General features: G+C 60.1%; 3 protein-coding genes across 6 annotated transcripts in view; all 3 read right to left on the reverse strand.

The window, feature by feature from the left end:
- Positions 1 to 2,316: 2,316 nt before the first annotated feature.
- Positions 2,317 to 5,177, reverse strand: VENTX (VENT homeobox). Its single transcript, XM_059661990.1, has 3 exons — positions 4,940 to 5,177; positions 2,782 to 2,942; positions 2,317 to 2,691 (listed from the first exon to the last, which is right to left on the reverse strand). The coding sequence occupies exons 1-3, from the start codon at positions 5,175 to 5,177 to the stop codon at positions 2,317 to 2,319; spliced, it is 774 nt and encodes a 257-aa protein (XP_059517973.1).
- A 7,279-nt stretch (positions 5,178 to 12,456) lies between these two features.
- On the reverse strand, positions 12,457 to 13,620 carry UTF1 (undifferentiated embryonic cell transcription factor 1). Its single transcript, XM_059661991.1, has 2 exons — positions 13,065 to 13,620; positions 12,457 to 12,935 (listed from the first exon to the last, which is right to left on the reverse strand). Exons 1-2 carry the CDS (start codon positions 13,618 to 13,620, stop codon positions 12,457 to 12,459), a joined length of 1,035 nt encoding a protein of 344 aa, XP_059517974.1.
- A 3,676-nt stretch (positions 13,621 to 17,296) lies between these two features.
- KNDC1 (kinase non-catalytic C-lobe domain containing 1) overlaps positions 17,297 to 27,700 on the reverse strand; it is a 31,279-nt gene continuing 20,875 nt past the window's right edge. For 2 of the 4 annotated variants that reach the window (XM_059661644.1, XM_059661642.1), the window contains exons 18-31: positions 27,256 to 27,285; positions 26,511 to 26,604; positions 26,333 to 26,430; positions 25,896 to 26,116; positions 24,384 to 24,497; positions 23,509 to 23,656; positions 23,251 to 23,430; positions 22,534 to 22,737; positions 21,865 to 21,947; positions 21,490 to 21,640; positions 20,891 to 21,013; positions 20,726 to 20,785; positions 19,794 to 19,951; positions 17,297 to 19,241 (exon numbers count right to left, since the gene is read on the reverse strand). In XM_059661644.1, coding sequence (XP_059517627.1) covers positions 19,010 to 19,241; positions 19,794 to 19,951; positions 20,726 to 20,785; positions 20,891 to 21,013; positions 21,490 to 21,640; positions 21,865 to 21,947; positions 22,534 to 22,737; positions 23,251 to 23,430; positions 23,509 to 23,656; positions 24,384 to 24,497; positions 25,896 to 26,116; positions 26,333 to 26,430; positions 26,511 to 26,604; positions 27,256 to 27,285 — 1,896 coding nt within the window. In that variant the 3' untranslated portion in view covers positions 17,297 to 19,009. The remainder of the gene's footprint in view (positions 19,242 to 19,793; positions 19,952 to 20,725; positions 20,786 to 20,890; positions 21,014 to 21,489; positions 21,641 to 21,864; positions 21,948 to 22,533; positions 22,738 to 23,250; positions 23,431 to 23,508; positions 23,657 to 24,383; positions 24,498 to 25,895; positions 26,117 to 26,332; positions 26,431 to 26,510; positions 26,605 to 27,255; positions 27,286 to 27,700) is intronic. The other 2 variants (XM_059661646.1, XM_059661645.1) reach the window with 1 other exon arrangement.

A 27,700-nucleotide genomic window follows, 5' to 3' on the forward strand; every position in this document is an offset into this window, starting at 1 on the left:
CTCCGTCTCGCATAAATGGGGCGTGCAGCCGGCAGGCAGCTGCAGAGCGCCTCGCTCAGCTCAGCGGCTGCCCAGGACCTGAGATTGGAGGCCGGACGAGGTAAGGTGGAGGCTCGGGGCCTCCCTGCCTCCTGGCCGGGCACGGCTCACACCCATGGGACTCGCCGAGCTGCAGCTCCTCCGGCTGGCCCCGCAGGACCCTCGCCAGGACGGCCGCCCTGGCGCCCAGCAGCCACCCACAGTCTCTCGTGGTTCCTTTTTCCTATGCATATACTTCTTTGAGGGTCTGGCCTAAAGAGGTGTAAGGCATGGGAAAATGGGGCGACGAGGTTCTCCTTCCGCTGCATCCGCTGCCTGACCTGCCTCCACGCCCCTGGAATCGGCTGTGGGACCCAGAGGGCTTCCTTGCTCTCCTCCTCGGGCGGGCGGGGGTGGTCAGGATCCCAGGAGGAGAAATCTGGAAACTTTTGTTTTTGTGTGTGCGCCCTGAGGGTGGGGAGGATGGCGCAGGCCCCAACCCTGCCTGATCTTTGCCCCCGGGAGCCGGGTGGGGCAGCCCAGACCCTGACCTGACGACTCTCCCTGGGGGTGAGGGGGTGAGGGGCTGGGTCCGGGGCCACACAGGGGGACTGACTGGGTCTCCCGTGGAGGTGAGAGCGGCGTGAACATCAACAAGCGATCTGTGCTTCTTGCCCCTTCATTATACTTTTGTAACCACCAGCAGGAGCTGATGTTCTGACCAGAAATGTCAATAAAGTGAATTCCACGGCAAGTGTGGTGTTGTTTTGACAATAAGTTTAAAACAAAGTTGCGGCTGCTGTGTGCTGGCTTCCTCTCGTCTCTGTGGGCCGGGGGTGGGGGTGGGGGTTGGGGGGGTGTCACACTGGACAGAGGGGTCTTATGGAGGAATAAAACACACACACATGAGGGGGAAGAAATGACTCCCACCCACAAGGCGAGGTGGTTCCTGATGACCTTCTGATAACCAGGGTCGCTGGAAGCCGGACACTCCCAGGGCGCCTGCTGGCAGAAGGTGGGGATGGGCCGGCCAGGAATGCCGGGGCCAGACCCCCAGGGCACAGCGCCCCCGGCCCCTCGCCCCTGTGTCTTAACTTCCAGGTGGAGAAAAGGACAGGGGCCTGGGAATTGAGAGCTTAAACAATTGTCCGATTACAGGCAGCAAATGGAGCGATTAGCTCTATCAGCCAGGGTCCTGCCCAGATGGCCTCTCCCCTAATCTCACTGATAGGAACTGGCTCCTCCCTCAAAAGACCACAGCCTCTGGTGGGGAGGGGTCAGCGCCGCAGGGACGCCAGGCCAGGGAATGGGCCCTTCCCATCCCATCCTTCCCTGATCGAACTGGGGGTTGGCTATGCTGCTGAGCCGCATGAGGCGCTGGTGGGACTCTTGAGTAAGAGGGAAGCAGGTATGAGGGTACCCCAATGCATCAGCTTCACTGTTCCCTGTGTGGGGACAGCTGTGGGCTGTAGGCATGGCTGAATCCAGGATGCCAAAGGCTCTGCCTGGCTCTCCACTTTTACCGACAGCGGCTGCAGCATGGCTCCTGGGACCAGGGAGAGGCAGCACTCTCCTGGGTCCCTAACTGGCCTGTGGGTCACATGCTGCACCCCAGCTCAGGGTGGGGGTCTCTTGTCCACAGCTTCCTGGGCAGGGAGAGCATTCGTGTCCCAGAGAGCCCAATGTAAAAGGTCAGGGTAGCAGGGGGTGTGCAGGGTCACCCCTAAGGGGCTGCATCTGTTCAGGAAACCCACTATGCCCACTTTCCCTTGTGGGGTTTATGAGGGGGGGGCGGTCTGAGCAGCTTTCCCTGCCCACCCCCCAGATCACAGCTTGAGCACAAAGACCAGGAGGCTCGGGATAGGGACATGTGCCTGGCCCTGGTAGAGGAAGGGTCCACCTTTATTTTTTCCAACTGAGAAAACATTTTTCCGACGCCTTAGATGGACTAGATTACCTTCTATTAGGTGCTAACAGCCCAGCACAGAACCAGTCTACTCGCTTTCCATTCTGTTCACTGAGCGATCAGAAACCCTTTAATAGCTTTCAGTAAAGGGGCAGCTCTAAAATGCCTTCGATTGTAAACCCTCCAGAATCTTCTGGCGGGTCAGGGTTCCAGGTCCCCTCCATGCATCAGCACAAGGCCCACACCAGGGTGTTAGGGTGGCGTAAACTGACATGCGGACGACGATCTCTCCGGGTAGATGCCAGGCATGCTCTGCACACACCCAGTGTGTGGGGGGGATGATACGGCTTCTGACGCACCCCAACTGCGGGCTACTGGGCTGCCCTGCTTCCTCAAAAGGCATCTCCGGTCTCCGGCAGAACATACAGGCGCCAGGTTCCCCGGGACAAGGCCGGGCCCAGCGTGTGCGCCTGGCTCCCAGGATCCCGCAGGCAGCACATCAGAGGCGGTCTGCAGCTCGAGGCCCACGCCGAGGCCAGGGAGGCTTGCTCCCCTTGGCAGGGGTCCCAGAAGGAGCCAGGGGGCTGTGCTAGAGCCGAGGGCCCAGACAAGGATGCCCACGGGTGCAGCAACTGCAGGGGGCTGCCCAGGGCAGGTGGGCAGAAAGCCAGGGGCGAGTAGACCGCTCCAGAGAGGGAGACGTTCAGCTGTGAGTCCTGCAGTTGGCGTTTATGTTTCATTCGGCGATTCTGAAACCAGGTTTTGATCTGTGGGGAAAACAAGGTCAGAGCGGGCAAACAGGCCACCCCCCCCCCCGCCCCCAGCCCCACGTGGTTTGCTGAGCCCAGAGTTCTCACCTGCACCTCCGAGAGCCCCATGGTCTGGGCCAGCCTCCGGCGCTCCTGGGGGTCCAGGTAGCGGTGGAGCTGGAAGGCGCTCTCCAAGGTGCTGACCTGCTCCTCCGTGAAGGCTGTGCGGACGCGGGGAGGCCGAGGGCTGTCTGCCTCCTTGCTCAACCCTGGGGGAGGGAGGAAGGACGGGCACTGAATCCATTTGGCTACCAGGGACATTGGCTCACAAGAGACACCCTCCCCTTGCTCAGTGGGTGCCACAAGCTTTGTGGCTGAAGATGACAGACACGGTGATCAATGTGCCTGGGGCCTGAAGGAGGGCAGACAGCCCTCCCTAGCCTCACTTTTTGTGGCAGCCCTCCAGTGTTCTGCTGTCCCCCTCAGGGTTGGCGACGGCTCCTCCGCCCAGCCACGTGTGCAATAGGGTCCAGAGCCTGTGGCGCAGGACAGCACGGGGATGTGGACACTGCAGAAAGGTCACTACGGACGGAGCTCCGACACAGACCCTCCCCTGCCACCGCGGGGCATTTCGCTCCTTCCGAAAGAATGACTCCCACCCACCCCACCTCCTTCCAGAAAAGGTTTCTTTTGCCTGCAGACAAGGAACTCCTGTTCACCAAGTGAGAGGAGGTGAGAGGGGCTGGTAGGGGTGGGGCGGGTGGAGTCCATTCTATGCAAGGCCTAGAGCAGTGATGGCGAACCTTTTGAGCTCAGCGTGTCAGCATTTTGAAAAACCCTAACTTAACTCTGGTGCTGTGTCACATATAGAAATTTTTTGATCTTTGCAACCATAGTAAAACAAAGACTTATATTTTTGATATTTATTTTATATACTTAAATGCCATTTAACAAAGAAAAATCAACCAAAAAAATGAGTTCGCGCGCGTGTCACCTCTGACACGCGTGTCATAGGTTCGCCATCACTGGCCTAGAGGGACCAACTGGGAAAGCAGCCTTCATCACCAGGAACCAGGCTGTCGGCACCAACAGTGTGTCTGGAAGTCCAGTCTTCTAATTTCTAAGTTAGGAGGTGGGGGACGGCACTCAGCACTCCCCCAACCCCCCGCCCCGCCACGAGGTACGGTCAACCAGCGTGGTGTAGGTCCTTCACATGGTCTTTACTGAACAGAAGTCTGACCGATAAAATACACCAATCATTTGCTTTGGGAGAAGCAGATTTTACAAAATTGTCTTTAACACTTTCCCGTAGTGTCCACCAGAGGAGCACACACTCACTCGAGGGGCAGTGGGGGTGGAGGGGGTGACTGGCCAGCACGAAGGATTCTGATGCAGCCATTGGGTTTTTTTGTTTGTTTGTTTTTTTGGGGGGGGGGGGGCTACTGGTTGCAGAGAATACATTTAAAATTCTACCTCATTAAAATATAAAACTACTCCATAAGAATTAAACGTTTTAAAAAAACAAAAGCTTACAGATAATATAAACCCCCACTTTCAACCTAAAGGCAATGACCAAGTCACATCGAGTAAAAGGCAGACGGAGAAAGTGTCGTCAGTAAACAAAGGGTTGGGTGAGGCTCAGGAGCCACCGAGATTCCTGAATGGGCCGAAGGCAGGGAACTCACAGGTACAGTCCGCGTGTACGGAAAAGCAGAGGCTGTGTCCTCAGGAGTCGGGGTTGTGGCTGCCCCCAGATCAAGCTTGCAGGATTCCAGGGGAACTGGAGAGACAGTCTAGATGCCAAACTGGGCGCCCGGCTTTGGGGGCGGGGGGGGGGGGGACGGCACAACCACCTTCTGACCTGGCCAGGTGTCACAAGCTTTAAGACGTACTTATCGGCGACCCCGCGCCTCTTGCCGAAATGGGTCCAGGACTATTACGACTAGAAAACCACGGTCATGGCCCACAGTGAAGACCTGGGCGAGGATCCGTGGGCACAGTCCGTGGGCAGCCGGGCCTGGGCGAGAGGGCCAGGCCAGTCCCTCCAGGAGGAGGGTGCAGAAGGAGCTCAAGGGGCTTGAGGAGGGAAGTCCAGCCCTGTGGCTTTTGCTTCCGAAGGAAAACCTTCACTTGCCAGGGGGATCGGGCGGAACCCCAGCCCCTCTTCCCACCTGAGCACACAGGATGCCTGTGCTTTTGGCCTCCCTTCGCCTGAACCTTCCCCAGTCTGGGAAGGAAGGATCCCTCTCCCCACACCCAGACCTACCAGTCGTGGACGTCCCTGGTGTAGACACTGCTGCGGACTTGGCCTCCTCCATGCCCACGGCCTGCGGGGGTTCCCCACCGCTGGACACCCTGGCCGGGGCAGAGAGGCTGCCCCAGGAGACTGCAGTGGGCCTGGAGGTGTGCGCCGGCCCCACGTGGCTGCTCTGGGAGAGCCAGTCCACAGAACCAAAGCTGGAGGTTGGCTTTTGGCCGCCGGGCAGGTCGGAGGAGGGCGGCATGCCTGGACGCGGGGACAGCGCTGGATCCGCCTCGGAACAGAAGGTGGAGGCCGGGCTCCGGGTCTTTGGTGGGACAGGCGGTGGGGGCTGGCGCCGTGTGGGCGGGGCAGGGCCAAGCGGGGTGGGGGCACAGGGTCTGCCTCAGGTTCAGCAGGGCTGGGCAGCATTTATAGCTCAGGAGGAGGAGGGGGTGGGAGGCGCATTTGCATGGGTAGCTCAAATCCCCCCAGATAAGTAGCATCTAATTGCCTTCAATTTGGAGGCACAAAGGAGGCCATTCACACCTCCCCCGGCTCCAAGATGTCTCGGGGAGGGGTGGGGCTGTGTGGCTGGGGATTTGTCAGATCCTTTCATCTCCCCACCCCCACCCGCTGGCCGAGGCTGCGGGAAGGTGAGGGTGGCCCCACCAATGTCAGCTCCCAGCCTGTCCTGTGGGCTTCTGGGACCATCTTCTTCGTTCTCCAAGCTGTCCCGGAGGTCTACAGCGCCAGACAGAGGCGACAGGTGTGCAACGGAGACAGGTTGCTTCAAGCTGGGGGAGTCAGCATCCATCCTGCTTCCGTGACAGGGTGGGCGGCCAGTGAGAAGGAGGGAGTCTGCTGCCTCCAGGCGCCTGGCTGGGTAGGAATGTAAAGCAGGCCAGACGGGGCAGGGAGGGGCTGTCCAGAGAGGGACTGCCCGGCTCCTGTAGACCCTTCTGTCTGTGTTCCCAGCCCCCACCGAGCCCCTGGGCTGGGGTCCTTTAGGGTGCCCTAGGAGCTGCTGCTAAATTCCAGTGACTCAAAGGAGGAGGGGCCTGCTGGCTCAGGTCATGGGCACCTCCCTCCTCTGCTCCCTCCCGGGAGGAACCGAGCAGGATGGACAACACAGCCACCGTCCTCTGCGGAGGGTCGAGATTCGGCTGCTGCCCCCTTTGTATTTGGGGTGTGCGTGGGGGGTGGTGGTGGTTATGCAGCAAGAGCTTCAGGGGGTGCCCTCGGGACGGTCACTTTGTCCAATGCTGCTTCACTCCTGACCTGGCCAGGTCGGCTTCCAGGGTTCGGCACCCTGGGGGACGCAGAGGGCGCAGGCAGGTGGGCCCAGCGGGGTGACAGCCCCTCTGACAACCGCCCCACCCCAGACCGCACATCACCGGGACCTCTCCTACCTAGGCGGGCCTGCGCCTGTTTCCTGGACGCCACTCGGCAGACGCCTGTTAGGTCCACGGCGGAAACCCACCAACGGGCCCTCGAGCTCGGGCTCCGAGTCGGGTGCGGGCACGGGTCCGGCCGCCGAGCCAATGGCTGTTTTCCGTGCCGACTGTTAGGTCAGCAGCCTGGGGTCCTGGGGCGCTGGCGCCAGTCTGGGCCGGGCACCGACGGCCCCCCCCCCGGGTCCCCCTACGCCGCCTGTGGAATCAAAGGGCTCGCGGGCCCGGCCTCGGGATTAGCACCCAGCCCCACCTCCCGAGCCGTGCAGGCCACAAGGGGCTAGAGATGTGGGAGCCGGACCCACACGGGCACAGCGGGAACCGGCCGGCGCTGACCCAGGTCTTCCTCCAACCCCTGCACCGGCTGTGTCCGGTCACCAGACCCCGCGGGGTGAGGCTGGGGATCTGGGTCACTGGCCTGTGTCCCGAGTGGGGACCTGCGCAGAGATCCTCTGGGACTGACGGGGTGGGGGTGCCTCACAAACCCGGCAAAGGGAAGACTCCCCACCCCCAGGACGGCTCCACGTGCAGACAGGCCTCCGGCTGAGGAGCACCGCTGGGTGGGAATCCCGCACTGTGCGCCGGGCGCCCAACGTGCTAATTTAGGAAACGTCCGCCATTAACCTGCCCCAAGCTTTCCAACGCCGCGTTCAGCACCTCCTCATTTCTGATCTTTCAGGACTTTGGCCTCTGACCCCAGACACACACCTTTCCCAGCACCCCATCTCTGCCAGGCGGCTTCCTCCCTAATCCAGACCCTCCTGCTTTCCCTTTCCCGCTCCCTTGCCTACACCGCCGCCCCCTACCCGTTCCATAGACCCAAGGTGACCCAGCCTCAGCAGGTCAGAGACCCCTCCTTCCTGGCTGCTGCCTGGCTGTTCCCTGCAGCACTGCCTGGTCTCCGGCAGGCTGTCCCCCAGCGGCTGGCTCCTGTCCAGTGGGGTCCCTCCCGCTAACCCCAGTGACTCTGTGCCACGCGTGCCTGGCGGCAGCTTCCTCACGTGGCTTTGGTGGAGCATTCGGGGCAGCCTGGACCCCCTCCCCCACCTCCCACTCCCAGTTCCGGGAGCCGCACCCTGGGGTGTCTGCCCCTCTTCGGAGACCAGGTGATTGCGGGCGTGGCCTCGGCTCTGGACCTTTGGCCCCAATCCCACGCCTGCACGACTCGGAGTCGCCTCCTGCCGGTCTCTGCAAGGGTGACTGGGCCTGGAGGTGAGTGGTAGATGCGCTCCTCACACTCAGACCCCCGTCTGTCACTCGGAGGCTTAGCAGCCCCGCCCCCCACGGCCGTTCCCATGGCCCCAGCCCTGCACCCCACACTGGGCCCGGGGTCCTGCTGCCTCAGCCCCGCCCTGTTCTTGCTCATGCATTCACTGGCCTGCCACTGCACACTCCATCACTCACAGGGGCATTCCTGCCCCTCCACTCTGCCTTGCCCCTCCCTGAGCCCCCCCGAGCCTACCCTCCTAGCCCCTTTGTCCCTCATACTCCCCTTGGGCCCTTCCTCGTGGCCCCCAATTGCTTGTTTGTGGAAAGAACCAAGGGGTGGGTGGGGGCGAGGTGGGCATGACCCCACCCCAGCTGGGTGAGAGTCTGGGAAGAGAGCACCTGGTGGGTGGATGGGTTGGAGGTGGCAGATTCTCAGGTGGAGGGTGTGATGAGCCAGCTCCCCATCTTCCCCCCTCAAGCTCATAGTGGAGGACGGCTCATTTCTGACTGTCTGGGTCCCCATGTCCTTGGCTGGGCCCCTCTCCAGGCAGAGCTTCCCCTGCCGCTGCCACAGGAAAGGTGGGGCGTGGGCCCTGCCTCCCTCTGCCCACCTCCATCCTGCCCTTGGGAGCTGGGTGATGGGAAGGGACCAGTGTGGACTCTTAAGTCCTGGGACCCACTGCTCCCACAGGCATCACAGGGCTTGGAGGCCAAACCTGCCCCCTCCTCCCGCCCCCTCCCAGAGGTTCTGTGAAGCTGTGAGAAGTCGGGGACCCAGGAGCCATGCAGGCCCATCATTCCAGCACAGTGGGCACCCGAGGGCATGCCCCGCTGTAAAGGTAAGAAGCGTGGACGGTGAACACACGTCATTGAGGGCCAGGTAGTGGTCTGCATGACGCGGGTTAAAGACACCATAATGGAATGGGGGCTTTTAAAAAAGGGTGAAGAGATAGAGGGATGAGGACCCGTGTCCTGTCCAATGGTGGCCGACCGCGGTGTGAGAGCGGCCGCTGTGGAGAGAATCTTAGGCTCTAGGTCTTTACATTTAGTTCAATTCCCTTTCACCAAAGTCAAATTTAAAGGCAACGTTCTGAAGGTATGACCTTAAACCAAGAACAGGTAACACTAAAACACAACAGAATTTTACGTAAGGACTGACTGGAATCGGAGGCATAGGTGTGCATTTAAATTAATTTAGATGAAAACATTTAGTGTCAGTCTCACCGGCCACATCTCGAGGGCTCAGTGACACGTGGCTGGTGGTTGTCGTCATGGACAGTGCAGTTCTAGAACTTTCCCACCCAGGAGTCCAGCCACACCGTGTTGCTCTCGGCGCACACGGAACAGCCGTGGAACCAGACAACTCTGACAATAGGACAGTGATGGCAAACCTATGACACGCATGTCAGAGGTGACACACAAACTCATATTTTTGGTTGATTTTTCTTTGTTAAATGGCATTTAAATATATAAAATAAATATCAAAAATATAAATCTCTGTTTTACTAGGGTTGCAAATATCAAAAAATTTCTATATGTGACACGGCACCAGACTTAAGTTAGGGTTTTTCAAAATGCTGACACGCCGAGCTCAAAAGGTTCACCATCGCTGCAATAGGAGGAGCAGTGTTGCGTCTGGATAAATAAGGTGGGAACAGTGACCCCGGGGTCTTCAGGAAGGGACCCCCTCCTCTGAGACTCTTGTGACAAACATGACAGCTAGTGCAGATGGCAAACAGCCATGGGAAGAGCTCCGTGGTGACGGGGAGGCGGGACAGGCTCAGGCCCATGTGGGAGTGAGTACAAGACTGAGTCACATGGCGCTCTGACGGCCTGGGTGGCCCCGGCGGCGGGAAGGCAGAGCTGCCAGCGCAGGAGGCTGCAGAAGCGAAGCCGTTGGGTAGGGCACAGGACCTTCGCCTCTGTTTGCGAAGCCCACTGGCTGCCCACCCAGAAGCAGACTGGCCTCTGAGAGTGCGTACGCCCTTGCCCCAGTCCTGCACGATGGACGGATGGTGACGAGGATCCAGGTGAGTTCCAGCGTGGGCCTGACTCAGTCTGAACACACAGTGGGTGGCACTAAGAGGACAGGGATACAGGGAAAAGCCAAGCCAGCCCCGGGTCCCTGAAGCCGTACCCTCCCGTGGTCACTGCAGGTCATCCGACCTGGCCAGGGACACAGGCGACGTGCACTCTGAAGGGCCTCAGCACACCACAGAGAATGCAGGGTGCTCGCTAGGAATCGGCACCATCTGTAGAAACACTAGCTAGATGGCCCACCCTGCCACTGGACAGTGGGCGTCCTCCTCAAGTGTGGTGCTGCTGTACCTGCACGTCGCTGCAAGGTGCCAACCGCACCCACTGGGGCAGCCGCCATGTCCATCGCAGCCTCATTCACAACTGCCAAGAGACAGAAGCAACCCGACGGTTCACACATGGATAGAGAAAACGTGGTCCATCCACACACGGGAGTATTATTCAGCCTTAAAGAGAAAGGACATTCTGACACAGGCCACCACGTAGATGGACCCGGGGGACAGCATGCTCGGTGCAATAAGCCAGTCACAAAGGACAAGCACTGTGAGATTCCACTTCCACGAGGAGCCGCGTTCACAGGGTGGAATGCTGGGGTCCAGGGGCTGGGCGAGAGGATGGGGAATGAGTGTGTCTGAGGGGGACATGGTTTCCGTTTGGGAAGACGAAGAGTTCTGGGGATGGATGGGGTTGCTGCACAACAGTGTCATGTCCTTGCTGCCACTGAACTGCCCACTCGAAAACAGGTCATGTGACTTGTACGTGTATTTACAATAAAAGAAAAAATGCGACCGGAACCCCCTTAGTGAGACGGAATGGGGACTAATCTGATAGCGGCCCTGGGAGGCTGCTGGAGACACTGCCCAGCACCGGGGGTCAGGCATAGGGAGAGATGGGCCAAGGGCTGGGGATGCTGGTACCATTGGGGTGTGTCCACCTCACCTCACATTCCCAGAGCCAAACCCAGGATGCCCAGCATAAGACACAAAGCAACATGGGTACCTGCCTCACCTCACAGCCCCCCAGGAACCCCGGCCGAAGGGGATCACAGGCCTGCTGGTAAGAAGACACATAGGCCCTAGCTGGTTTGGCTCAGTGGATAGAGCATCAGCCTGTGGACTGAAGGGTCCCGGGTTTGATTCAGTCAAGGGCACATGCCAGGGTTGCGGGCTCAATCCCCAGTAGGGGACATGCAGGAGGTAGTCAATTGATGATTCTCATCTTTGATGTTTCTAACTCTCCCTCTCCCTTCCTCTCTCTAAAAAAAAAAAAAAAGAAAGACATTTGGGCATCACCAGGGCAAAGATGGTAGAGAAACTAGCCAAGGGAACCACCCACAGCCAGCATCTCTCCCCTCCAGGTTGGAGGAACATACTGCTGTCCAGGCAGGAGCGTGCAGATTACTCCAGCATAGCGCCCAGGAGGCTGCAGACCTGACCCATAGTCCACGTGGCACTAAGGCCCATGGGTTTTCCTAGTGTCCTCAACTATCTCCAACTGAGAGGTTTTCTCCTGCCCCAGAACAGTTCTTCTCCAGGGCAGAGGGTCCCTAGTGACTAGAGTGATGAACACACCAAACAACAAGCTCCCCACCCACGGGGGTGGGCAGGTTTGCTGGGATTCTGTCGCCCCCCGAGTGGGGGTTGGGGGTATGTTTGCAAGCCAGACTCTTCACCCAACAGGCTTCCAAGCAACCTGGCCATCCTTGGGGACCGCAGCAGGGGCAGCCTGGAGCTGAGGCAGCTTAGAAACGAGGTGACCCACAGGACTGGTCGCCTGCAGAATCCCCAGGGCCTGCCATCAGCACACAGCTCAGCTTGGCTCACCAGGGCACCCTGCTGGCTTGAGGGTCCAACTGTGGCCTCTCTGGCAGTGTCTCCTGAAAGGGGCTGGGGAGGGGCTGCAACCCCACTACTCGGAACCCCCCACACCCCGCCCCGCCCCGCCATAAGGCCAGCGGGAGTCCCTAGCTTTTCGGGCCCCAAGCAAATCGCTTTAGTCTCTGTGAATGAGTCCCTAGTTGGTGAAAAGCTCCCCACCCCACATTCTCCTCCAGCGCCGGTATTGTTATGCTGGTGAGGCGCCTCAGGCTACTTCCTATCTGCCTGGGCAGGGGGCTCCTGGGTCTGGCTCCACCCAGTCTCCTTCCAGCCAGACTCATTGATGGAATATAGGATTCTCAATGACCATCTGGGAAAACATTCTCTGCGATTTTGATAAAAACCCTCTCAAAATTGCAAGGATCCTGGCCTCAGCCAATGTCAAGTCTCAGATTCCCCCAGCCCCTGCCACCTGGACCCACCCAGGCCAGTCACCACCCTGGGGACAAAACCAGCCCCTTCCTTGGGTGAGCATCAGTCTCCTGCCTGTGTGTCCCAGCACCTCTTCCACCTTCCCCCACAGGCTGGGGCAGAGCTCACGCCACACCCCGGATCCTACAGGTGGGGCCCTGCGTACCCACCCCTCCTGCTCAGCGGGGCTCCCAGGGAGGGTGCAGGTAGTGCTCACCCCCAAGGCTGTTTTGTGCTGGTGGGCAGTCTGGCGAGACCAGGAGGATTCCAACCTCAGATTCCACAGCCCTTCCCTCTGGAAACTGGCCCCCAGGTGAGGCCCTGGCTAGCGACGCACCACTCCTGCCCAACCACAGCCCGCACAGGCCCCGCGGTTCCTCCTGCCCCTCCCCAGGACCCCAAGGCCATTTTAACCTCGCCCTACCTGCAGGGGACCATTCCTACCTAGGCGGGACCTGCACACACTCACAAGGCTACGTTGGGAAAAGCAACACTTTTTTATTGAACGTACCTAGAGGTGTGGGGGGAGGGCAACAGGACGGGTCTGGGCCAGGCCTCAGGGGCGCGGGTCCCCCAGGACACCCCGCTCGGCGGCGGCGCTGCCTAGGATGAAGCCCACCGCCAGGGACACGGTCTGGTCGAAGGAGCCGCGCAGCTGCTCCACGTGCTGGTTCAGGGTCAGCAGCTGGTCGCGCAGGGGGCCCAGGACGGCCACGATGTCGCCCAGGTGCCCGAGGGTCTGCATGAGGGCGGCGTTCAGCGATGGGGGTGCGGCCTGCGGGGGCCCGTGGGTCTCCTGGCGGCTGGGCGGCGAGTCGGGCTGTTCCCAGGCGGGGTCCAGGGGTGGCGGGGAGCTGGGGGCGTGGGGGGGCGCGTGGTTCTCGGAGCGGCCCGGCGCAGGGGTTAAGGAGGGGAGCGCCGTCGGCGAGCCCGGGTCGCGGGGAGCCTCGGAAGGCTTGGATGGGGACGAGCTGAATCTGAGCGACCAGGAGGCGTCCACGTCGGAGTCGCGGGCCGCGGGCATCGACGGAGCGTCTGCAACGCGGAGTGGGTGGAGGGTTGGGCACCCGGGCCGCCGCCGCTCCCCCATCGCCAGTCCCCTCCCCCCCACCCCCCTCCCCGGTCTCCCGCCCGGCCCTCCCGCCCCTCCTCCACTCCACCTACCCCGCTCGGCGGGCGGACCGGCGGGCGTACTGGGGACCGGGCGGCGGCCGCGCGGGGGGCGCCCGGGCCCGGGGGAGCGGCGGCGGCCTCGCTTGCTCCCGGTGTCGCCAAGCAGCCCCATGAGCTCGCGGATCTGCGCGTCGAAGGGTCCGGGCGGCTGGTCGTGCGCCTCACGGAGCTTGTCCTTGAGGAACTTGTAGCGGCGGCGGCATTGCGCGGGCGTGCGCCGCACCTGCTGGCGGGCCAGCTCGGCCGACACGCGCCGGTAGGTGGGCAGCGCCCGGCGGCGGTCCAGCAGCAGCGCGCGCCACACGGCCGGCTGCAGCAGCGTGCCCAGCAGCAGCTCCGTCTCGTGGGCGCTCCAGGGCGTGCGCTGCGCCGAGCCCGGGGACACCGGCGACCCGGGGAGCTCGTGCGCCTCCGGCGTGCCGGGCGAGGCGGGCCGTCTGGGCGGGGTCCCGGGGGAGTCCTCGGCCTCCTCGAGTTCGTCGGGGCTGTCCTGCACCAGCGAGGCGGGCGGCACGGGCGGGGGTGGCCGCCGGGGTCGGAGCAGCATGCTGGGGTCCGGGCCGCAGCCCGCCTGGCCGCCCACACGCGCTCTGAAGACTTGGTACGCTTCCGCCCTCCGTCGGAGCCGGACCCCGGGCCGGGTCTACGCTGCCCTCCTTCCGCCCCGCCCCGCTCCGCCCCCTCCCGGCTAAATCCAACTCCGTCTGTTTTTGCGCCTGGGTTTCTGGGCTTGCCTTCCGGGCCCTAAGCCTCAAATGCAGGGGGCAAGGCTCCGCCCCCACCCGGTGGGGGACCTGCCGACCAACTGTGGGCGTAGAACTTTTAAAAAAGGTTAGATGGAGGTGCAAACTAACGCGACGTGCGTTATGCGCAAAGTTCAACTGTGTTTACGCGTGTGCGGTGCCTTCTCACCGCTGCGCGGAGCGGCTCTGGAACGTTCTAGCCGGAAGGCGCCCCCCCCCCCGCGCCCCCTCCTTGTTTGTTGCCTTTGGTGCGCCCCAGAGTGTTGTTTACAGATACACGTCCAGGCTCTGGCTGTGCTCCCACCTTCTGGTTTCATTACTTGCACAGAAGGTGGCGTTCACTAAGCGTGCAGGCAGCTTAGGGCTGGAGCTGATAACGCGCTGTGACCATGGGTCAGAATTAGTGTCATGATTCACACACACACACTTCACGGAAAGAAACTTCTAGTCCACGTAGAGTTTTGAGCATTACTCTCCGAGATTAGGACGAAAACAAGGATGCCCAGCATCACCACTCGGTTCAACATTATCCTAGAAGTTTAACCAGAGCAGTAAGACAAGAAAAACCAGTAGGATGGACACAGATCGGAAAGAAAGAAGTAAAACCATCTTTATTTGCAGATTGTATGTCTATACGCGTACAATCTGCACAACGTAACCCACAAGCACATTATTAGAATTAGTAAGTGAATTTAATAGCAAGGTCACTGAATGAACAATGAACAAAAATCAATTTTATTTCTGTATACTGGCTACAATAGTTTTTACAGCTTTTTAGCTTGGGAAAACTGTAGGTTTTCAGCCAGGTTGCAAACAGCACCGAGTCCCATGAACATCGCACGTGACGTTGCGACCTCTGTCAGAGCCAAGAAATGACATCGGTAAACCACAGGCTTTATTTGGGTCCTTCCAGGTTTTCCACCGATGTCCTTTTCTGTCCAGGGACCTGCATTGTCCTAGTGCAGGGGTGGGCAACCTTTTTGTGAGTGTGTGCCAAAACCAGCAAAATCTCTGACTCAAAATTCTTCTGCGTGCCAACCCTAATTTTTTGAGAACATGTTATGCCTACTTGATACCTCTTAAGGTGTATGTATGTGAAGAACCTTGAAGAAATAATAAAATTCATTTGAGCGACAAAAACACAGTATATGATGATGAAAAATACATTTATTTTTTAATGTATACATGTACACTGATAGTCCGACAGAAAACTTTATGACTCCGTTTGATATCAGTGGGACTTTTGCTGCTGCATCACTGATGACAGAGATTTTACATCAGGTTTATATTTCGTGACCTTCAGAGATATGCACGAGCTACTACTTTCATCCGTCAGGCTACTCCTATTATGAGACTTAACAAACAAAATTCATCACTGAGAACAAAGATTCACAAGCGTATGTGGATGCAACCAAAACACTGGTCGGATCTAGGAAGGCAGGGAGAGTTAAGGCAGAGGCGTAGAAATTGCTCTTCCCCTCTCTCGTCAATCCATGTCTATGGTCTTTAAGATAACTTGTTATGTAAAATTATTTATTTATCTAAGATGCACCTACACTGAATTTATCTGAAAAATAAAGAAGTCGATATTAAGAAAAAAATTGTAACTGGAAGATTATAAGAGAGGGTTTCGCGTGCCAGCAAAAGTTACTGGCATGCCATGTTTGGCACGCGTGCCAGGGGTTGCCCACCCCTGTCCTAGTATCTCCTCAGTCTCCTCTGGCTGTGGCCTTGTGTCCACACCCTTGACAATTTGAGGACACTGGCCAGGTATTTTGCGGGATGTCCCTCAGTTTGGGTTTGTTTGGTGTCTTGTGGTGAGACTGGGCCTGTGGGTTTCTGGGAAGAAGACCACACAAGGCTCTGTGCCCCTTACTCATCACACCAGGTGTGTTATCTTGGCAGGACTGTGATGCTCACCTGATTTCCCTTAAGGTGGTGCCTTTCTCTGTCCACCTCCCCATTTCTGCCCCACAGTGGGGGCCAGTCACCAAGCCCACCCCTACACGGGGGCATTTGCATGTATTGTTAGGGGTTCCTCTGTAACTCTCCCCCTTTTTACTCATTCACCATCAGCTGATGTCAGTGTGGACTCGCAGACGCTTCTCATTCCTGGGCTGCAGTCTGGCCCTGGTGTTGAGGTGCTCAGATGGCACAGCTTTGGCCACGGGGAGGTCTTCGTAGCTCTTTCCTTTTTCCCCCTTGTCCTCTGACCTTTGACATGTTCTACCCCCCTCGCCCCCCCCCTTTTTTTTTTTAGCACTTGCTTGCTTCTGGCAGTACAGTGTGCTCCTGGCCAGCTGGAACTTTCCCCACCAGTCAGCTATTCAGCTGTTTCTCCAAGAAATTTGTGTGTTTTTTGTGTTTTGTTTTGAGAATGGGATCTGGAAGCCAAGATATGGATACAGGGTTGTCACTGCTTCTAAGCCAGTGGTTCTCTATCCCCAGGGGATAGCTGGTGATGTCTGGAGATATTGTTGGTTGTCACAACTTGAGGGGTGCTGCTGGCATGTAGTGGGTAGAGACGGGAGATGCTGTGACACCTCCCACCGTGCACTGGGCAGCCCCACAGCAAAGACTGATCCCCCCTAAGGTTGGGAGCCAGTGGCTGAGAAGCCCCACCGCAGCCGAGGAATGTGCACTCGCCCGTGTCCACGCATCCGGGTAGTGTTGCCGTGCCCGACCCCCTTGTCCCCGCACTGCAGGGTGTGTCCTCGCCTCCCCACGCGCTTTCCTGTAGCTTCTTCCTCTGACAGTGGGTGGCTCGACTCCCTTGTCCGCAGCTCGTTAATGGCCAGCCCTCATGCGTGTGGAGAGTAGCTTCAGAATTGCTGAGCTCGGTCCACAGTTAAAGCTGACTATTTTGTTGTCTTTTATAAAACTTAACTTCTCCAGACTTGCCTGCCAGGCAGGGGGCTTTATCATTCATACAGGCACTTTACGCCCCCAACTCTCAGCTCTTGGCCTTCCACCCCTCCCTTTGTGGTGTCCACCAATCCCAAACCCATCCATGAGGACCCTGCCCAGCCAGATCCTGGCGAGGTAGTGCCCGGGAGCGATCCACCGCTCCTGCCCGCAGGCTGCGGTGAGGTCTGGGTACTGAGGTCTGGGTGCCCGAGTGCGCGTGGGCTTGCCAGGCGGAGCGGCCGGGGCTGGGCAGTTCGTGGCAGAGCAGCCTTGGGTGGTAGCGCTGGGAGGCTTGGGGGCTCAGCTATATGGGTGGTTTGCAGTCTTCCCTGCAGGATGCGTTTGCTGATCTCAGGCCTGCGCATTCCGGTGGGGCCCGTGGGCGAAAGGGGTTGGCAGACCTGCCCTTCCCCGCGCCACCGGAGGACTTGGCTGTGGCCCGAGCACCCCTGGATCCTCACACCTTCGTGAGCACCCTGATTGTCTGTCTGGTCACGAAGGAGCCCCCACTCTGACCACAGAGCAGGTGTCACTTTAGGGAGAAACAAACTGAGCCACGGGAAGCCGTCCTGGTAGAAATGATTTATTTAGAAACCTGCGCTACAGGACAGGAGGGCGCCATGCAAACATCGTGCTTAAGCCAAAAGCCCCGTCAGTTCCCCTGAATAAGTCGTTACGATTGGAATGTTTTTTTGTGCTGGACACTAATTTTGCTTCAGGCTTTGTGACACTATCTTGTTAAATTCAAAATCTGAAAATGTCAGAGTTGATTGGCAGAACACAATCCTCATATAAAAGCTTAAAAAAAAAATAAAGCCACGTTGGCATGGCCAGGAGAGCCGAGTCCCCTGTACGCCATGTAAGCAGGACCTGAAATGAATGTATGTGGGAAAACACATCTTGATATTGAAAAGAGCAGCGTTTTATCACTAGTAACAGTGTTCCTAGAAATACAGCTGGTCGCTCGAAAGAATCACTAATTCTAAAACTCAGAAGAGCAGTCATGGGTCTTGCAATGATTTGAGTGGAAGAACGGGGGTGCCTCGGATGGTGCCAGGGGGTCTGGCCTCCCACGCTGGGGAAGAGGCCCCGTGGTGGGTGTGACAGCAGGCCCCCTCCCAGGGTGTCCCCCACCCACTGAGCTGTGCTCGGCACCAGCCACGTGGGAAGAGCCCTGGAGAAGAGCTTGGTGCCATTTAGGCAGCAAACTTCATTTCCTGGTTGGTTCCGATGAAGCGCTGGTGACGGCAAGCGGCGGGAGCCCAGGCTGGGTGTGTGCGTGGCATGCATGGCTGCTGGAGCAGGTGGGCAGCAGCCACAGCCCAGGGGCCCCCTGACCCCCAGACGGGCTAGGGACCTCTCAGGGTCCCCGAAGCTGCCTCTGCTTTGGAGCTGCTGTGTCCTGTGTGCTTGGCTAGGAAGCAGAACCTTGGCCAGGGCGCACCTGTCCCACCAGAAGCTGCTGTATGTGGGGGTGGTGGGCACGTGGGGCCAGAGGGTACTTGGGGGGGCTGCCAGTGTGGAGCTGGGAGGTGCTTGCCAGCAATAGTAGGCTCAGTCGGAATGGGTGGCAGGAAGGGCTGTAGGGCTCTGGGACCCCCACTTGGCTGGGACAGGGTGAGCCAGGGAAGTCTGGGCGGGGGAAGGTCTGGGGGGAATGGAGTGTGAACCAGGTTGGGGCTTGGGCTACTGGGAAGCCTCAGGACCCCCGTGGAAGGGTTCAGAACCCCTTGGAACTTATGGTGGGTGTGGGGGTCAGAGGTCAGTCTTGGTCCTTTGTTGCTGGGCACATGGAGGCCAGGCCCATGAAAACACTGCTCATTGGGCAACTCAGTTAAAATCAGAGGCTGGGAGGTGGGGTGGGGTTTGGGGGTAGGTTGGATCCCTGGAGAAGTGGGGAGGGCCATTTCTCTCTGAAAGCTGCACCCCTCCTCCTACTGAAATGGCAGATTATTTCCCTAACTCATTCTCCCAGGGGCTCCAGGAAAGAGCCGGGCGTTTACTTTGTCTATTTTCATTTAAAATGTTAAGATTTCATGTTTAAATTTTCTAGCAGAAACCCCCTGACTCGCACGGGTGCCTGTCCCCTCCGAATCGTGGTCTGAGCCCCTTGCTCTCCCGTTCTGGTGCCCACAGGCCCACGCTGGGCCTGCGTTGGGGGTCCCTAGTCTAAGGTGGCGGGGGCTGCGCCCACGGGGCGATTGGCCCGGAGCAGCGAGCGGGCGGGCTCCTTTCTCCCCAGCTCCGTCCTTGGTGTGGAATCCGACGTCCTCCCACTGTCCTCCGTCACTGGAACGTGGCTTTCATCTTCCGTAGCTTGTCCTGAATCTTCCGAGAGTGCTTCTCGCTGGCGATCTGGTGGTAGCTGGCCCTGCTGTCTGCGGCTAAGATGGACACGTCGGCCCCGCTGAACCGCGCGATTCTTTGCTTGAGGCAGGCCTGCAGCTTGGCGTCGGGGGCGAAGGTGTAGGGGTTCTCCTGGAACGCGTGCACCTGGCTGGCCACCTTGGCTATGTTTCTGTGTTGGGGAAGGAACGAGATGTCAGTCTGCACGAGTCTCAGGGGCTCGGGAATTCCCGACGCGCTCCCAACCGCTGGAACCGAAGATCTTCAAAGCACGAACTTTGCCTTGTCTGGACCAACGAGGCCAGACCTCAGGCCTGTGGTCTGTCCATCCATCCATCCGTCCCTCCATCTGCTTTGCATTTCACAAATATTTACTGAAAATCTATGTCGCCCTGGTCGGTGCTAAGGATTCCAACATGAATGAAACCCACTGTCGCCGTTGGGCGGACGGAGGAGGTGGGTACGGTAGATGTGGGTCGTTTAAGGGGTGTTGTTAGCGGTGTCTGGGTGCACGTCTCCCAGCACCGGGTTCAGTGGCAGAGGATGGCAGCATGGGACATGCGGGCACGAAGTTTAGAGCAGGAGGTGGCTGCAGGTCACAGGGGTAGGGGATGCCCTGGGCTAGGGTAAGGGTTGAGTGAGGATTAGGGGGACCAGCCCTCAGAGGAGCAGGAGGGATGAGGGAGGCTCTCACCTGAGCTTGCGGCACCCCAGGGCCCCTCACCTGAGCTTGCTCCACCTGTGGGCCCCGTTGGTCATGGTGAAGCCCCCAGTCTCCAGCTGCTGGATGTGCATGGCCAGGAGGCGGGCTGAGGGCAGGGTGGGCTGGGCCCGGAAGCGGCGCCCTTCCATCAGACACAGGCTGTCGCTCTTCAGGAACACCTGGTGGCCCAGCCAGGGGCGTGGGCGAGGGAGACAGGCCAGAGGTCAGTCCTGGGCGGTCAGCCAGACCTGGCTCAGCCCAGGCCATCCCGGTTGGCGCCCATAGTCCCACAGCCTTCGGACTTACAAGCCGTCCAAACGCACCTTGGATTATTGGATTGGGGATCGAAAGTCCAGTGTCTTCAGCTTGGACACCACAAAGGCCACACTGACCCCCCCAGAAAGCTGCACCCCTCCTACTACTGAAATGGCAGATTCCTGCCCTAACTCATTCTCCCACGGGCTCCAGGAAAGAGCCAGTGACCCAACTCCCCAGATATTAGTAAGACCAAGGCCGGCTGCAGAGGCCATGTCTGGTGTTAACTGAGGACACACAGCCCGTCCGCCCGCAGAGAGCTGTGTCTGGGCTGGGCCTGCTCCTGGCAGTTGGGGGAAAGGCCCATTGTTCCAAACTGATTCCTCCCTCACGGTCTCACTTTGTCAGCCGGTGAGGAGGCGGCCAGTCAGCCAAGCTCAGGTCCTCTGGCACCTGTACCCTGTGCCGCTGGCCCAGCAGGTGGGTTTCTGGAGCCCCTGCGCTCCCAGCCGGCTTTGCCCCGGTGAGTGGCACTGGCCCCGTGGGGAGATGGGCAAGGCCGGGCTGCTCCGTGCACGACTCTGAGGGGCCATGTGCTCTGGGGCCCTGATGCTGGCTGAGGGGTGCCACCCCCCAGCTGTGCCGGTCGCATCCCCAGGCAGACACAGTTGCCTGAAGCTCACGCAGAGCGGGAGTACCTCCACGGCTTTCAGCTCCTCCATGACCTCTGCTATCTTCGCAGGTAAGATCCTCCAGGCCTAGAATGAGAGCACAGGTGAGACCCTGCGGCGGGCTGGCGCCCCCAGCCCTCAGCACACACGGCCGAGGTCAGCAGCGTCCGGCCGCAGCCCTCGTGGGCTCACCGGGCACTGTCTCACGGCGAGGTGCTCCAGGCCACCCAGGATCTGCATGGCGGTCGCAAAGTTCCTCTGCTCGTAGCACGATTTGGCAATCAGCAGGAATTTGGACAGCAGGTTGACCTGCAACTGACACGGGAAACGGCGCACTCAGCGTCTTCCAGGTGTCACGGATGGGTAGGGGAAGCCACCTTGGATGCTGTGATATTTATAACGTGGTGAATTAGGACAAACCAGGTGAGCTCAGGTTCCCTGTTCCCCCATCGGGCAGAAGTGGAGGTGGGGCAATCTGTCAACTAATAAACTCCTAAGCTCCCAAAGGGGAAAGAAATAGAAACTGGCATTTATTAATGGGCCTTGGGGTTGCCCCGCGGGCCTTGGGGTGAGGGACACGAAGGGGTATCAGAGAAGGAAAGAAGAAACTGCAGAGGCTGTCAGTGCCAGGAGCGGACATGAACTTGGCTGCACCATCGGATGGCCGGGGGCCGGCCTGCGAACCCCCTGCCCTGGGAGACGGACGACGACCAGGCCCCTCAGGAGGGCCGCTCGCCGTGCAGTCGGACCCCAGGCCCTGCTCTGAGCTCAGAGCTGCGGAGGCCGCCAACCTTGGAGGTGTGGCTGGTCACGATCTCGGCGGCCACCCAGTTGCTGACGTCATCTGCACTCCTTAAAAGCTGCAACAGGTACTTGTCCTGGACGTAATTGGGCAGGAACAGGCTGCAGGTTTTGGCCGACAGAGACTCAGAGGAGCTGGCCCTGGAAGAGACACGGGTGCGCGTCATGGCAAGGCAGGCGCTGGGGCCTGGGCCGGGCCAGGCCGGGCTGCGTGACTGCGGAGGGTCTGGCTCCCAGGCCGTTCCTGAGACCAGCATCTCTCCTCAGACAAGAGTGTCCGTGAGACACTTCGGTCAAGCTGCTGAGACCCTCCCACCAACCATCCACCCCAGGCCTCCGGTGGACACCTGCGGGTGGACACTCACTTCGGGATGGCGGCACTTTTGTCCATGACGCCCAGGGCCCGTGAGTTTAGGAAGTGGACGGGATGGCACCTTTGAAACAAGTCCTGCGGAGACAAGGACACAGGCGGTCAGGGCACCTTTCCCGGGGACCTCAAGGCAGCGTCCTGGGGGCTGTGTGTGGAGGGGGGTCATCTCTGCATTGCCTGCCCTGTGTGCTGTAGGGCTGGGTCCCTGCCCAGTTGTGATCGTGCTGGGTCGCTGTCACTGCTGTCACCTGTCGAGTGGCATGGGGTACCAGGATGGTGAGGGGCCGGGCCCAGGGGGAGCAAAGGGCCTGGAGGTGCCTGAACTCCTTGGGTCCTGGGGCAGATCCAGGAGAGAGGAGGTGATACCCAAGGTGGTACCCATGGCAGTCCAAAGGGCACCCTCTGGTGCTTGGGAGGGGGGAGTGTCGCGGGCACAGGAGGGTGGACAGCAGGCCCTGTGTGCCTTGTGTGCCCAGAGCCAGAGTCCCTCCTGGATCCCTTTTAGGGGCACCCACCCCCCGGCCTGTGCACCTGTCAGCGAGGCTCCCTTCACTGCGTGTCAGTGTGCCCCTCCAGCAGACATCTGTGGGGCCCGCGAGACCCTGCTGATGCCCTACCGGTGAGCCTCATGGGACCTGCCTGCATCCACCTGCTGGCCCCTCACCTGCTGCAGCAGCGTCAGCTGGGTGAAGAGCTGGTGGGTGCTGTACTCAGTCAGGAAGTAGGGCCCCTTCTCGCTGGTCTTGGCGTAGGGGCCGCAGAAGTCCTCGAAGAAGCAGGGCTTGGGCAGGGCGGACGCGATGGTGTACTGGCGCTCCTTGTGTGGCAGTGCCAGCCCGTTGCCCCGGGGCAGCCTCCAGGGGAAGCTCTGCAGGGGGGCACAGGGGTGGGAGAGGACCCAGGCCCAGGACCCTTCAGCCTGGCTCAGCTAGAGCCAGAGCACACATCCCTCCTGCCTGCGGCCGTGTGGGCTCAAGCCCCCCTTTCCTGGTTAATTCAGGGGTCTCCCATAGATAGAGCCACTGAAGTTTGGGGCTGTCCCCACACACTATGGAAAGGTTCCCTCAGTCCCCGTGCTTGTCCCAGGGCAGGAATGACAATGCCTCCTTCCACCTGGATCTCTGGTCCAAGGGCAGGAAGTGAGGTCATCTTAGCGCCTGGCCTGGCCCCTCTGCTGTCCTTGCCCAGGATGAGAGGGGGCAGGAAGTGCCAGCCCCACAGGGCTGGTCCCAGGACTGGCAGCACGAAGTATGTGTGCATATGTGCCCGTGTGCACATGTATGCATATGGGCATGTGTATGTGTGCACGTCTGTGGGGGTGCACAAGCACACTGGGAGCAGCACCTGTCCCGGGAGGCCCGCTCCTGGGAAAGGCCCCCACCTTGCGGGAGATGCTGTCTTCCGAGAGCCTCTTACAGAGGGCGTTGAGGGATCTGGTGGCCTCCTCGGTCTCCTTGGGGATCTCCAGGTCTGTGCTGTGTGGGGCGCCTTCAGTCCGCCGGTCTGTGCCCACCTCCAGGAGGCCCAGCAGGTGCTCCACGGAGCTGTCCAGGGGCAGGATCTGGACAGAAGCAGAGGGGTCAAGGCTGTGTCCTGGGCGGGTGCTGGCTGCCACTCCCGAGTGCTGCCCGGTGGTCACCTGGGAGGAGATGAAGTCCTCCAGCCGCCCCAGCAGCCCGGCGTTCCTGGTGAAGTCCACAGTGTAGCAGTCTTCCACCCAGGCCTGCAGCAGGCAGAGGCTGCGCTTGTAGATCTTGGTGAAGGTCGAGGTGGGGTCCTCATGGGCCCTGGAGGCAGATGGCCAGACAAGGGTGGGGGGTGTGGAGCCTGAATGCAGCTCTGTCTTCAAGGGGGTGTTTTAGCCCCTACCCTGCCCGTCTGGGGACAGGAGAGAGGCAGCAGCCGCCACATAACAGGGACCCAGGGCTCAGGTCACAGGGCTGGACCTGGCCCTCCTGCCACCCCCAGAGCCAGCGTCCGGGACACCATGGGGCAGCAAGCCACGGGAGAGCGCTCCCTTCCCAACAGGCAGGTGGGAGCCTGGCTCCACGTGTGGAGGGAATGGGTTGGGAGGGTGGATGTCTCTGTGAGCCCCTCTCCCACAAGGATGGGCTGAGACTGCCAGGGCTTCCAGCCTGGTGAGGGCGCATAGGGGTGTGGGGAGAGGGCTCCCAGCCAGCTCAGAGAACAGCCAGCGTGCATCCGCCCACCACCCAGCACCCCACCCCTCGGCTGTGGGTGAGCTGCAGGACCCTCCCCACTTGGGGGTTGCCTGGTCTTCCCACTTGTCCCTGTCCCCACCCTCTGCCTTTCCCCATCATCGCCCTCCAATGGCCTCTCCAGGCGAGGCCACCGTCCCCTCCTGCCCATGCTGGCTCCCTTCTCTGCGGCAGAGACCCCTTGGCCTCCTCCATCCTCCCCTCAACCTTTGCCAGCCCTCCCCCTTCCTTGTCGGGGTCAGCAGACGAGGGGCCTGGCGTCCACCCTGCGGTATGCGGCCCATGGGGGCTGTACCTGGACAGGGTGCTGCTGATGCGGTCGAGGAGGAAGTGCAGGAAGTCCTGGGGTGTGCAGAAGTAGCGGAAGGTGTACAGGAACTGCTGCACGTAGCCCTCCAGGAAGGCGTCGCTGCGCAGAGGGGCCTGTCAGACCCGCCAGGGCCTCCCGCTGCCCCTCACCTGTGCTTCAGGTGAGCAGGACGCCCACTTCCACCCACAGCCTCGGCTAGTGGTTCGGGGGTAAATATGTGTGTGAGCGAGTGTGCGTATGGCTGTGTGTGAGTGTGAACGTAAGGGTGATGTGAGTGTGAGCTAGTGTGCGTATGGCTGTGAGTGTGAACGTAAGGGTGATGTGAGTGTGAGCTCTGTGTGTGAGTGGCCATCACTTTTTAAGGCCCACCTATTAGTCTCCTTCTAGAACCTATTCACACACTGAGCGCACACGGTCACCGCCCCAGGTGGACATCCCTGCGTTAGGAAAGAGCAAGCTGTGCCCCAGAGCTCTGCGTCATTAGGGTGAAACCAGGCCGGGGAGTGTACGAGGGCCCCCACCTGCAGGGGTGCCCCAGAAAGCCTCAATCCATGACACCAGGTGTCTGTGACTGAGTCTGGGAGTGAGGAACAGGTGGGGTCCTGGCAAGGCTGTCTCCCGAGCCACTGAAGGAGGAGCTGCAGGTGACCAGGTACCTGGTCACCCCAGGGCCTCAGTGGGCTGGGAACACGGAAGGCTCAGGCCAGGGACTAGGCAGCCACCAGCCCACTTTGCCCTGCAAAGAGGGGTCCCACTCATGGGTCTCCAAAAGCCACGCCTGGGTTAAGAACCTGCCGAGAGGGCCGTGCCCCGGGGGCCAGGTGGAGCTGCGGGGCCCATGCAGGACGCAGGTGCATCTATGGCCCAGGTGGGCAGAGCGGTGGAGGGGCACTGGGGGTGACATGTGACATGTGAGTGGGCGGAGGTTCCTGCTGCAGGGCGAGCTTACGGACCGGGTGTGCGATGAACCTAAGCAGTTCACGCCCACAGGTGGCGGCTGCGCACATACCCCAATGAGCCTCTGAGCCCAGCCCCACCGCAGTCCCTGGGGAGCCAGGCGGTCAGCTAAGGGGTGTTTTGACTTAGTAAAGTGGATGGGATTCAGGTGTGTCTCCGAGGAGCCTGTGTGCATTTAACCTGAGAAGCCTGCTGGGCAGTTAATCACACACTTTGCCCCAAAGCGCCTGCTGGGGCCCCCAAGACCCAGACCCAGACCCAGACCTGCTGCCGGGCGGGCCTGTGGCTCTGAGGCCACTCAAGCCCGGACCCCAACAAAGGAGCACGTGGCCGTGACCACAGGTCAGCAAGCCCAGGTGAGATTCATTCTAAATGAAAATCGTGCAAACCCGTCTCCGATGAGGGGAGGCAAGACTTCCCCCACCTCCTCCCCCTCCGAGGGGCTCGTTCCTTTTTTTTGCTTCCCTTCCGCTCTCCAAGGCCCGACAGGTGACGGGGAAACCATGCCCCCCTCTCCCCCCGCCGGGGCACGGGCTGCACCTGGAGTAGAGGTAGGCCATGAGCCCCAGCGGCGTGCCGGCCTGCAGGACGCGGGCCTTGCGCTGCCGGCCGCCCCGCGGGTGCTTGCTGACGTTGTAGAAGATGAGGGACGAGGACTCGTCCAGGGGGCTGAAGTCCAGCGTGTCGCAGGGGGCCGAGGAGATGTTCACGATCACGGGCAGGGCGCAGGGCTCCAGGCCCCACCGCTCCGCGTGCACGACCTGAGGGGAGAGCGTGTCAGTGTGGTCGGGCCGAGCTGCGCCGCCAGGTGTGTGCGGGGGGGGGGACACTGGTCCCCGGGTCCCCTGCCACTGACCCCAGGCGGCGGCACCGCGTGTGGCCCCTCAAAAGTCAGGGTTTGTCCCTACAGTGGGTTTCCCAGGTGGTCACTGCGGAACGCCCACGCGAGAGGGGGTGCAGCATGCAGGGCGACTCGCCTGTAGGTACTTCTTGACCAGCCCGAGGAACTGCACCTTGGACTTCATTTCCTCCAGCTGCCCCTTTAGTTTGGACAGCATCGTCTTCACCTCGGAGCCTGGGGGCCGGGCAGAGTCAGCACCCGGCGGCCCTGGCCCCGGGGGGCCCCCATGCGACCCTGAGCACCGATGACCCTACCTTTACTCCGCTTCTCCTTCTGTAAGAGTTTCTGGTAGAACTTAAGGGTCTTCCGGTAGGTTCTCTTCTCTATCATGAGCTGCTGCTCCAGCTCCTGGGGAGGAAAGAGCTGCTGGGTCCAGGGCCGGGCCGTGCGGCCTCAGCCCCCACGGGATGCACTTTTCAGCTGGCCTCATGCAAAAGGCAAGCTTGGAAAACACGCTCTGGCCCACGGCAGGTGCACTCACTGTGCGGCGGGGCGGGGGGGGGGGGGGCACTGCCGGGTGGGTCCTGACAAATGGACAGCAGACGCGGGCCCTCAGTGCCCCACTCACCCAGCACCCCGGCCTGTTACCCTCTCGCTCTGTTGTGGGGCAGCGAATGTGAAGTGTGTCCACTAGGGGTTTTAAAAATATATTTTATTGATTTTTTACAGAGAGGAAGGGAGAGGGATAGAGAGTTAGAATCATCGATGAGAGAGCAACACCGATCAGCTGCCTCCTGCACACTCCCCACTGGGTATGTGCCCGCAACCAAGGTACATGCCCTTGACTGGAATCGAACCTGGGACCCTTTAGTCCGAAGGCCGACGCTCTATCCACTGAGCCAAACCGGTCAGGGCAAGGGGGTTTTATACTTTCGTGCTTTCCTGAGGCTCCTGTTTTGAAGCCGACACAGTGGGTTCTCGAGGAGAAATGTGAAAAGGTGGCTACGGGCAGGTCTCCCCAGCCCGTTACCCATGATGCAGAGGGCCCAGGACGCTCACCTGCCTGCACTCAGGTTCCAAGAGAGACGTCTTCCCAGGTGAGCAGGAAAAAGGGAGGAACAAGGTCACTGCTGGTCACCTGCCCCACAGCCTTTCCCCAGACCACCTCCCCTCCTGCAGACCGTCCCCACAGGGGCCACCCAGCAGAGCGACGGCAGGGCCCCTCGTGGCTCCCAGGGGCTTGTCCAGGGTGGCGTTTCAGAGGCGGGAGGCCCAGGGGTCCCAGCCATAGGCTCACAACCCAGTAAAAATGGATGCTGCCCCAGCAGAATCTTTCATCTGAGCTGGCCTCAGTCCATTTTTTTTTTTTAATTTTTTGAGTTAATCCTCACCTGAGGATATTATTTTCATTGATTTTTAGAGAGAGTGGGAGGAGGAGAGACAGAGAGGGAGGGAGAAACATTGATTGGTTGCCTCTCACATGCCGGGGAGCAAGCCTGCAATG

Source organism: Myotis daubentonii, chromosome 13, assembly GCF_963259705.1.
Source record: "Myotis daubentonii chromosome 13, mMyoDau2.1, whole genome shotgun sequence".
Classification (NCBI taxonomy): domain Eukaryota; kingdom Metazoa; phylum Chordata; class Mammalia; order Chiroptera; family Vespertilionidae; genus Myotis; species Myotis daubentonii.

What these genes read in the sequence shown, in the direction of transcription:
- UTF1 (XM_059661991.1), bottom strand. Translation starts at nt 13,620, where the DNA reads ATGCTGCTCCGACCCCGGCGGCCACCCCCGCCCGTGCCGCCCGCCTCG. An exon ending in CGGTCCGCCCGCCGAGCGGG is followed by an intron (nt 12,936 to 13,064) that starts GTAGGTGGAGTG and finishes TCCGCGTTGCAG; the next exon opens with ACGCTCCGTCGATGCCCGCG.
- VENTX (XM_059661990.1), bottom strand. Translation starts at nt 5,177, where the DNA reads ATGCCGCCCTCCTCCGACCTGCCCGGCGGCCAAAAGCCAACCTCCAGC. An exon ending in ACCAGGGACGTCCACGACTG is followed by an intron (nt 2,943 to 4,939) that starts GTAGGTCTGGGT and finishes TCCCTCCCCCAG; the next exon opens with GGTTGAGCAAGGAGGCAGAC. An exon ending in TGGGGCTCTCGGAGGTGCAG is followed by an intron (nt 2,692 to 2,781) that starts GTGAGAACTCTG and finishes TTTTCCCCACAG; the next exon opens with ATCAAAACCTGGTTTCAGAA.